The following is an 11,129-nucleotide window of genomic DNA, read 5'->3' as shown; positions in this document are numbered from 1 at the left end:
TTGTCATTGTCCTTTTATTTGTTGGGTTTTTTATTACTTTGTGTCAACTTGATGAGTTGAATCTTTTTCAAAAGAACTTACAGATAGAGCCTGTAATGGTGTTTGTCATCGGTTTCTGTTGGTCATATTAATTTTTGTGTTCCTTTTTTGTTCATTAAGTAGGTTGTTGTTTTTTTCGTGTTTGAATTGCTTTTACATTTTGTCAGGTAGGGCTTATGTAGCGTACTTCATGGTATGTATTTGATATTTGTTAAAGGCCATATAGCAATCTATAGCCTGTATAAAACCTCAACCGTAACCAGATAATTGACTGCCAATCAAATAGATAAACAGACAGCAACACACACACACCAGAGCAAAGTCATAGCACAACTCATATCCTATTTCTGTTCATTTCTGTAAACAGTTTTTACTGCATCTTTTTGTCTTGTTTTCTTTTTACACAATAAATAAAAAAGAAATTATAATATATTTTTTTATAAAATCATTACATTTAAACAATTGTGGATATAAATCATGAACTAAAACAAGAATGTTGATAATAAACTTTGATAATAGTATAACAAATGGCACATACACTAAGTTTGTAGTATGTATATTTATATAATCCTTTTTATAAAAATTCATATAAGTACACAAAATTAAAATCTGTCTTGCTATACCATGCATCTTGTTCCCATTTCCCATAGCATGACTAAGTTGTGATCTTCGTAAATTGTATAAATGTTTCAATAATAGTCAGAAGAAAAGCCCAGCAATTTTTGTAGATCAATATATTTTCTTTGAAATATGAAAATGAGTTTGGAGGTGACACTTCAAAATTTGTAAAACTCAATATATTTGTATACACATTTTCATCAAGTCATAAATGTATAACTCATTATGATTGCACAAAACTTTCTTTGGTAATTTCTAAACACAATAGTCATTCATTGTGTTCTTTCCATTGTTGCTGGTTTTATTTAGCTCCAATCTGGCGTACTAAATTATAATCCTGGTACCTTTGATAACTATTGACTGATATAACATTTTAAATTTTTTGTTAATAAATTATGAAATCTAAAATTTCAACTCCCTCAGCTGAAGTTCACTCAACAAAAATATGGTTATTCCTTGTAGAATTCTATTATATTCTAATTAAAAGTTAAAAAAATTTAAATTCAGAAAAAGAATCAATGCACAATTTATTTTTCTAATATGAAAAAATATGTCACAGAAAATAATCTAAAACATTAAAAATAAAGATATTTTGGAATGTTATGTTTGTAAAGGCACATCCTTATACAGGTAAAAATCTTCTATCAAATATATCTATAGTAAATATAATAATATGCTTCTATCAATAAAAAGTTTAAGTCTAGCAGCAGAGCAAAGTTTTAAAATGTTAAGTGCCATAATAAATATTAGGCATTTAAAAATATTTCCTGTCACCATTGGAAAGCTCTAAGAATATGTGGAGTTAAAAACTTAACTGAATCGATGCCAGATTAAAGTCACATGTTCAGTTTTAAAAGACATCAAGATTAACAATCAAAAGGAAATAATTAAATAATAATAATATGCAAAATAAGCATGCATAAACAATTTCTTGTGTACAATAATAAATGACTCAGATTAAATTCTTAAAAACTTGATAACATAAAAATATAATATTAAAATTGCACTATTATCATAACTTAATCCAAAAAATAAAACATAAAACTTTAGTAAATATACTATTCTGGGACTATCTACTGCCATTAAATCCTGATAATTTTTATTTACATAGAGTTAATCTATTCTTGCATTGGATTTAGTCCATTTAACATTTAAATAAATATTAAAAATCGTTTTAAATTTCTTCTGCTGGACACAATTTTGGTGATGTTTAAATAAGTGTAACATGTAACCAGTTTGTGAATGTGTTCAATGAATAATAAAACAAACATTTTCATCTCTATGAAATTTCACAACCAACTTTGAGAAATTAATTTGAAAATTATAAAAATTACAACTAAAATAGTAAATTATATAACAAAAACTTATCCAAATTGACTAAAAAAAGAAATGGAATGATTCTGAGCTAGAGTGATGAACATCAATCTAATGGAATGTAAAATTAAAGCATTTAGTAAAGCTACAACAATGTACTGTGTCATGGCATAAGGGAGGGTCTGAATTGGGAATCTTCATTTTTGTGCTCTTTGACTATTTGGATATTTTTTCCATTCTTTATCTTTTTTGTTTCTTATTTTCTATTCTTATCTTTATTTGTCTTTTATTCTCGATACTTTATATTTTATCCTCCAATTATTCTCTAATCATTGTCCGTTTTTCTCTCTATTCTTTGTTTTTTCTAATTATTCTCTAATGGGTGGACCCAATACAGACCCAAATAAAAATATTGTACATAGCTTGAATTTCTTGTATCAAAAGATTTTTTGTTCAAAAAAGAAAAAAATTGAACATCACAAATAGATTTTTTCAAGAAATCCAAGCCTGCTCCGCAAATCATCGCTGCCAAAAAAATAAAAATTAACACTGGCCTCAATGGTCATTGTTATCGTTATCAATTCAAATAAAATTGTAATCACAATGTTAATTTATGAATATACATGAAACCTGAAAATTTGACTAAAAAAAATTATGAGCTAAAACTGGATATGCAATATTTTGACTGTGAGAAGATTAGCAATTTACCCTTCATTTTTACCTTGCTTTCAGAAAATTCATTGACTGAATAATTGGAGATGGGAATCATAGGACATTGTCCCTTTTCATCCCTTTATTATTACAAAATTTTATGTAAAAAAAAAAAAAAAATGGTGAATGACAAGAAAGTGTTTTACTTCTTAATCTTTCACACATTAAAAAATTAATAAGATATTTAATGAATGAAAACTGACTTTTCCCTAAAGCTTACTAAAACCAGCAGTCCAATTGGTAAAAAAAATTTCTATCTACTTTCCTTTTTAAGCTTTATACATTTTGTAAATATAATGAGTAGGTCAATTGACACGCACATATATCAATAAAAATCTCTTATGTAGAGTTAACTATAAAATACCAATAAAGGCAATGGAGGGGGAAACATTAAAAAATGGTTGACCTACGATAACATATAATATTGCATATGCATATGCTTATGCCCTAAATTGAACAACCTTCATAGGCAGTTCTTTAAAAGTCACTCATATATCAATAATTTTATAAATTAACTTAATTTAAGTAATATAAATTAATTGTTTCTCATTACAGTTTAATACTTTCAAATATACAGGGATGTGTTGTTGTTTAAGGAATGGTTGTGTGGTTTTTTTTGGTGCATATTGTTTTCTTGTTACCGGTATTGTTTTTGTTTGTTTGGGAGGGTTATGTTTTTTATACAACTTAATTCCAAATGATATTGTCAGAAATCACAATCTGACCATAGTTTTAGACTGTCTGAAATGTCTTCCTCTAACAAAAGTTAAATCTGACAACTGTAAGTTCAGAAATTATTACAATGCTTGTATTCATGAAAAAAATGCAACAGTATCAACATGCAAGGATAAAAAACTTGCTTTCATATTTTCAGTCATAATTTTCCATCAAATATGTTTTGCAATCACAATACCTAGATTTTGCAAGGGTTCACAATATTAAATGACAATCAAACTGAATGTACAGTACTTAAATGAATTAAGGTTAACATGATTATTTCCTATGTCAATGTCATAATGCACACTACCATCAGTGTCCTTGCTAGACAACTAAACATGTTATTCTAAAGGGTAGAACAAATCAATTCTTTTTGTAATAGTCACTGTATTTACAGTGAAACAATGTTGTTTGTTGCATAAATTGTATTTTTAATTAGAGTGTTTCATAATTTGTAATCTCAATATAGCATGTTTCATAATTTGTATCCTCAATGTAGTGTTTCATAATTTGTATCCTTAATGTAGTGTTTCATAATTTGTATTCTTAATACATTTTGCATATTATTTTCTATTTTCATCCTGCATATATATGAGGGTAGGAATGCCCTTAACTATCAGGTATCAAACAGTCATTTCAGGTTAGTGTCAAATTGGTTTAAATGTTACTGTGAATCATCAAAATATATTGATCATGTTTCGTCAGAGGTCTTAAATTCTTATTATTACCATTATTTTTATGGTCATGCACCAAAAATTACCATTAACATCATTTGGCAAGATTTTTTTACCGTTACCAATCATGAAGGTACCCCAATTACAACCCTCATATATTGTGAACTAACAATTCTATAAGTATATTGAACACATTTTGAAGATTCAAAGTACCAAACTAAGATACTATATTTCTAAAAGTAATTCTGAGATCAACATGTACTGTGTAGAGTGAAAAATGTTTTGCTGTAGACATAAATAAAATTTTGCACCAATCAAATTAACATAAATTCTCCGCTTCCGTAATAGCCTCTGTTTCTTCTGCTGGATGTTTGTTGTCATGGTAATGATAGTCTGTACATGTGTCAGTGTTTACATATGTACTTTGAATGTCTGTTGTATGCTGTCCCTGCTTCATTTGTTGTTCCAATACATTAATCATTTCATTTATTTCATGGACAAGTTCTGAAAATTTGGGACGCTCATTTGGGTTAAATGACCAACACTTTGACATCATTTTATATCTGCAAAAAATAATTGGTTGATGATTACCACATAAATACATACTCTTCTTGAAGTTCATAAACCATTTTGAACTGATGCCACAAAACAGTCAATGATATTGTTGTATACTTGTATAAACTAATAGGAAAAGCAGTGAAAAAGTAACAATAGTCCTTTGACTATTCAGCCTCTATAAGTATCATTTCATAGTGGGTCTCATTGGGGTCTAAGCGTGACGCGGGATTGCCGATTTTTTGTAAGCGTGACACGTGAAAGTCATTGTGTCGTGAAAACAGGAAATGAGGTCTTGCGGGACCCGGGAAATGACAAAAAAATGAGAATTGCTTACGTATATAGTGTAAGCGGGATACGGGAATCTGACAAAACAGTAAGCGGGATCCGGGATCGGAACCCCCCAATGAGACCCCCTTCATAGCCACAGACTTTTCAATATTTTTTGGGTAATTTGTATAATTTGAAAAAAATGTTATTTCTGTGTAATGTTCGCCAGTTGGAGAGTTGTCTCATCAGCACTCATACCACATCTTCCTATATCTACCTATTATATGCAATTTCAATCTAAAATGCTGGTTTGTTTCGTTTCATGCAACAAAAAAAATATTTTTCTTTATAAACAAAGTTGCTAGCACACATCCCTCTCCACTTTTTAAAGATTTGCTTGTAATTAAAGTGTTTTGTAGACCGGTTTGTCATTTTTGGGTGTGTTTTTTCTTTTTTCCCTTCATGCTGTTGGTTTCTCTTTTAAGTGATGAATTTTATATAGCGCATCTTTTTTATTTGGTCATCAAATTTCTTTTTATATATTTTGCTTGTGAGGCTTCTTTTTCGATATTGTTTATGCCCCAAGCAGCAACATTTTTACTAGCCTTGCTTGTAGGTAGGACTTGTGATGAATCATGAAGAATCATGGTTGCATAAACAATATTTTTTAATTTTTTAAAAAAGAATGATCAATTTATTCCAAATAAAAGCACATAAAAGGTAATACTTACAAGATATCAGGACAAAACGGTGGTTGTGGCATTCTTCTACCCTTCTTTATATATCGTAGAACATCCCAGTTATCTACCTCTGGGTATGGGTTAACTCCCCTTGTCATTAACTCCCACAGTACAACACCAAATGACCACTGAAATAGAAGAGGTCTTATTTACTGCCATCTACACAATATATCACACACAAACAGTCATGTGACTTAGTCATGTGATCTGTTCACAGTTCTTTACAATATGATAAAGATCTATGGAGTTCAATCAATTCTAGTGCATTTTATTTGTATTCCAATGGTGTTAAAGGATGGATTGTAAAAAAATAGTTTTTACTATTGAGATTCATTTGAAAACTTTAAATAAAAAAAATAAAAAAAACCTTGCAAAAATAACTAAGAAAAAGATAGGATATAAAACAACGTAGCATTTACAATAAATTTTAATTTTCAAAAGGTCAGACAGACTATATAATACTGATGAATCACGACTGTTAAAAGCAATTAAAATTTTCTTTTCTGAAAACTCACCACATCAGACTGAACACTATAATGTCCTTTCTCCAAACATTCTGGAGCCATCCATTTTACAGGCAATTTAGTTTTCTTGTTCTCACTAGCATAATAATCCTTAGCATAGATATCACGAGACAAACCAAAATCTCCTACCACAGCACGGAAATTTTCATCCAGCCTACAATGTCAAATATTATTTCATTAAAAACAATAATTACAAGTTGGGTATGTAAATTGAAATGTCAAGCTTGCAGTTCTCATGCATAAATTCCCACTGATGTTTTGGTAGCTGTTTATACAATTTGTTGTTTGTTTGCTGTCTCATTTCAAACTGAAAATCTAAATCATGCGCATAACAATTGATAACTTTTTTTAAATACATTTAATAACTTGATACAACTTATTGATTAACTGTATATTAGTCAAGGAGGGTCCCATCATCTAATACCAAATGCTTTAGTATTGACATACTTTGGATTTTATTGAATACCTATTTTCATTGATTAAGAAAATTGTATTTTCAGGGATATTTGAATTTGTGATTTTACAAAAGTCTGCATACATGCCTACGGAAAATTTGTATTTCATTGAATGTTTTAATTTATATTTCATTGAATGTTTTAATTTATATTTCATTGAATGTTTTAATTTGTATTTCATTGAATGTTTTAATTTGTATTTCATTGAATGTTTTAATTTGTATTTCATTGAATGTTTTAATTTGTATTTCATTGAATGTTTTATTTGTATTTCATTGAATGTTTTAATTTGTATTTCATTGAATGTTTTAATTTGTATTTCATTGAATGTTTTAATTTGTATTTCATTGAATGTTTTAATTTGTATTTCATTGCATGTTTAAATTTGTTTTTCAAATCTACCTACAAAATCTACCAAAATTAATATTCCAACAATGATAATAAATCCACATTATTCCAAATGATAATAAATCCACATTATTCCAAATGATACAAATGACATAGGGCACACTCTCTGCAAGAAGAACCGTTGAAAAACGTCTTTAGAGATCTGTAAACCAAACTTTCTGCCCCTACTAAATATATTTTTTTTTTAAATGGCTGTCCAAATTTTCTTCCCTTCAATAAGCTCAACCTACAATGCTGAACCTACCTGCATGCTTGTAATTGTTCAGTTTGTTTTCAAATAAGTATTCATGAAATATTTCCCACTGGACATCTAGCATACAATAAGAAAAACAATTAAAAAAAACGATATATATTTGTCTACTTACATACAATTTCTGGCAGCCAGATCTCTGTGTACAAACTTACACCCAGAGAGGTACTCCATACCTCTAGCTATATCTATTCCAAACAGGATCAGATCTTTTATAGTTGGGTTCTATAAAAGAGGAGACATAAATAACAACAATGGGCAAAAAATACTGCAAATTTAAGATTTATAGAACTCATTTAAATTTTAAAATAGTATAAAATAATTTAGGTTTATATTTTTATCTGTACAAATGTTCCCAGTATTTAGGTTTAATGTACTCAATAAGTGTGCATTAGGTCCATTAAAATGATATTTCCAAGTATTTATTAGCAATTATGTGGTCAGTTATAGTACAATTTCCTTGAGCCTTCTGCTTACATTCTCTTCCTTTCTGATGTATGATAACAAATCTCCATGTGTCATAAATGGTAAAATAACCAGGGGCATGTCATCCATGCCAAAACATATCCCTGTCAAAGTCAGCACATTGGGATTGTGGAAATCTTTCATTCTTAATGCCTCCTCTATAAAGCTATCAACATCTAACTGTCTTGGATCATCCTCTGTAGAAGATTATAAAATAAAAAGTGAAATATTTGTCCACTAAAGTTAAATCTAAAACAGGTTCATAAGTCATTTCAAAAATATTTTCACAAAATCTCCATAATATCGTACAAATATGTACAGAACTAGTTTTTAGCAATAAATATGCATCATCTAAACCAATAATACTCATCCAAATTTCCTGGCGAATATTCTATTTTCTTTCATAAAAATAAAATTGTAACTAAGTACAAATAATAAAGAGACATTCGAAGAGGTCTTAATTTTCTAATAAAATAATCTCTTTTGTTGGAAAATTGAAAATAGTGAATGAACTCTCAAAATGGAAATTAAGGCAAAAATACAGAAACAAATTCAATATTAAGTTGAATACTTTTCAATCTGCTATGAGTAAATGAAAATCTTACGATGAAGTGTTTTCACTGCTACAAGCTGTGATCCTTTGACATTAGGTACTTCTAAGTAGCCTCTATATACACAACCAAAATGTCCTAAAAAATGAATAAATAAATAAACATAATATCAATGTTTCTAGCATAAAATATAACTTGTAATAACTGGGGTTTTTTTAAGTTATAAAATTGCTTTAATTGCTTTAAAAAGAAAAGGTAAAAGAAGACAAAACTAACAATCACATATAGTTTTCTTAGAGAACAGGAGACAATCTATGCTTTATACTTGTCAAAACTCATGTATTAAAATAGTGCATATTTTGTAAGTTTACTACAACATTCTATGTTTATGTTTCCAAAACCTCTCTATCTTTCTGTGTTGCTGTGTGATTATAATGTTGTATTTTTTAGTCTTATTTCGTTTATACTTCTAGCTTACTGTTCCATGTGAGCCAAGGCTCTGTGTTGAAGACGGTACTTTGACTTATAATGGTTTTTCTTTTACAAATTGTGACTTAGATGGAGATTTGTTTCATTGGCACTCATACAACATCTTCTTATATCTAATGACATTTTTATCTTGATACAATTTGAAGTGTCTAATTGTAATCATAAATAATTACATTAGATGTATGTTTCATTATGATACTTTATTCTGATTGGCTAACTGCACATCACGTGTTATTCCATAAGCAATTGCATTGCTCAATAAAACTTTTCATTCATAATAACACGTGGTCCCACAATAAAGTGCACAGGTGAATTAAATAAAACAATAATAAAATTCGTGTTTTCATGATCATTGCTAAAAAAATGTAATTATAAGTATTGAATGCTTCTTTTTGTAACTTCATAGGGTTGTAAAAGCGTTGACCGTGCGCACATTTTTAGTAATTCTTAAGTAACAAAGGTTAATTGTATGAACTTTATCTGTCATTAACTCCAAATGAAAGCCAGACTATACTGATACATGAAAGTATTTACCTTTCCCAATGATTTCACCAAGTGTCAACCATTCTCTCTCTATGAGAAGATTTTTATCCTTTAATACAAGCAGTGTGTCATCATCCAACAAAATGGGAGATCTACTCTCAGCACCATGAGGGAGTTCCCCTGACATTCTCTGTTCCGCATAAGCTGATGTTACAAACAAGTAAATTAAGTTGCAAATATATTTATGTACATCAAATTATCAATAAAACATACGCTCAAGAGCTAATAAGATATCAGTCTGTCAATTATCAGCCTTTTATATTTTTGAATTTTAAGTAATACATGTTTGCTTTACACCTACAAATGTACACTGTGAAAACTGAAAAAAAATAGCAATATTTTGAGATATCATTATTAACACTTAAATGAACAACAGCCTCAGTGCTGCCTCACCCTATAGCATAATTGGTTCCTATCAAAATGGGGATGTCTTCAAAAAGACTATTTTTGGGTAAATCTGTTGCACAAAGGAGAATGTTTAAAATTTGAAGTACATCTGATGACAGATTTTAGACATTTTTTAAACACTTAAGTGTCTACTTCAGTAGTTTCGATTAATTTATGTTAAAGATATGAACTGATTTGGGCATTCAAGACGCTTAAATTCAAGCTTAAATATGATAATTCTATCAAAGTGCCATAAAACTTCACTTTTCAGATGGTTTTTGTCTAAAATGTAAGTGGAAGCATAAGGGTTCAGTCTCAATCTTTACATATGTTATGTACTACACTGTATCATCAAATACTACATGTATCTAAATATTAAGACTGAACACATGTTAGACAAAAACTGTCTAAAAATTAGCACAAATGCGATCCTGCCACATCTCCTTACCCTTACAATAAATATCAAATGTTCAAATATAAATTTTTCTATTATTGTATTTTAATACGTCATGAACATTCCTAATGAAGAAAAGCAAACCCATACAAATATTCAATATAATAGAAAAAATATGGAAATTATCAATATTCTTTTTAATTGCCGTTGATTCATTTGTTTTCTTGGGTACCAATTTTCATGAATTGAAGAAAACCAACATTATCATTGATATTTATTTTACGGGTTTTGTCAAATCTACATCCCTATAGAAAAATTGCAATTCTTGAATATTTAATTTCGTGGTTAATCTATACCCACAAAATGCATGAAAATTGGTATGAAACAAATAATAATGAATCCACAGTAGCTCGTTTAATCATATATTACAAATTTTAAACTCAATCATTTAATAGACGAGAAGAAGAATAAATATACATCCCTGCATTTCCTGTAAATGTATTAGTATCTTTTTCAAATTTTTTCCAATGAATTAGTAATTCTCATTAGTTTAAATCCATGTGATATTCAAAATAAAATATAAAGGCCAGTAACCTAGAAAATATTGCATGCATTTGTAGATTAATTCAAAGAAGGAAAGACAAGAATTTGATATTAGGAAGGGAGATAACTGTACCTTTCTTTTCAGACAAACTGTCTGTATCAGTTACTATAATTTTAACTTCAGATATTTTTTCCGATACTTTTATCTTAGTGGCTTCTGAAAACATCATGATTTAGATTTTTAAAAAAGTTTATCTTTTTTTTCAGTCATTTATCAAGATTCATACACTACTGTGGATTCATAATTATTCATGGGATACTAATTTTTGTAGATAAGATTTCACTTCGACATAGTAATATTTTGTAAAGGATTGTATGCAAGCTTGGGCAAATAAGGAATTTATAATAAATGCCACGAAATTCAAAGAATCTACAGTATCTTAATTTTGAAGGAGATTTTTTATGTGAAATTGAGCAGTGAC

The 11,129-nt window shown here is 28.8% G+C and overlaps 1 protein-coding gene across 6 annotated transcripts in view; it reads right to left on the bottom strand.

Annotated features, from left to right (window-relative positions):
- Positions 1–461: 461 nt before the first annotated feature.
- The window catches only part of LOC139485168 (hepatocyte growth factor receptor-like), a 35,292-nt gene continuing 24,624 nt past the window's right edge, over positions 462–11,129 (bottom strand). For 3 of the 6 annotated variants that reach the window (XR_011655272.1, XR_011655270.1, XR_011655273.1), the window contains exons 14-21: positions 9,315–9,467; positions 8,346–8,429; positions 7,753–7,937; positions 7,391–7,500; positions 6,154–6,316; positions 5,630–5,766; positions 3,617–4,636; positions 462–3,402 (exon numbers count right to left, since the gene is read on the bottom strand). Coding sequence is in view for 3 of the 6 variants with exons in the window: in XM_071269403.1 (XP_071125504.1) it covers positions 4,393–4,636; positions 5,630–5,766; positions 6,154–6,316; positions 7,391–7,500; positions 7,753–7,937; positions 8,346–8,429; positions 9,315–9,467 (1,076 nt within the window). In the remaining 3 variants the exon portion in view is untranslated. Of the gene's footprint in view, positions 4,637–5,629; positions 5,767–6,153; positions 6,317–7,390; positions 7,501–7,752; positions 7,938–8,345; positions 8,430–9,314; positions 9,468–11,129 lie in introns of all 6 variants that reach the window. The other 3 variants (XM_071269403.1, XM_071269412.1, XM_071269419.1) reach the window with 1 other exon arrangement.

This window comes from Mytilus edulis, chromosome 1, assembly GCF_963676685.1.
Source record: "Mytilus edulis chromosome 1, xbMytEdul2.2, whole genome shotgun sequence".
NCBI lineage: Eukaryota > Metazoa > Mollusca > Bivalvia > Mytilida > Mytilidae > Mytilus > Mytilus edulis.
This window is presented reverse-complemented; position numbering and strand designations above follow the sequence as displayed.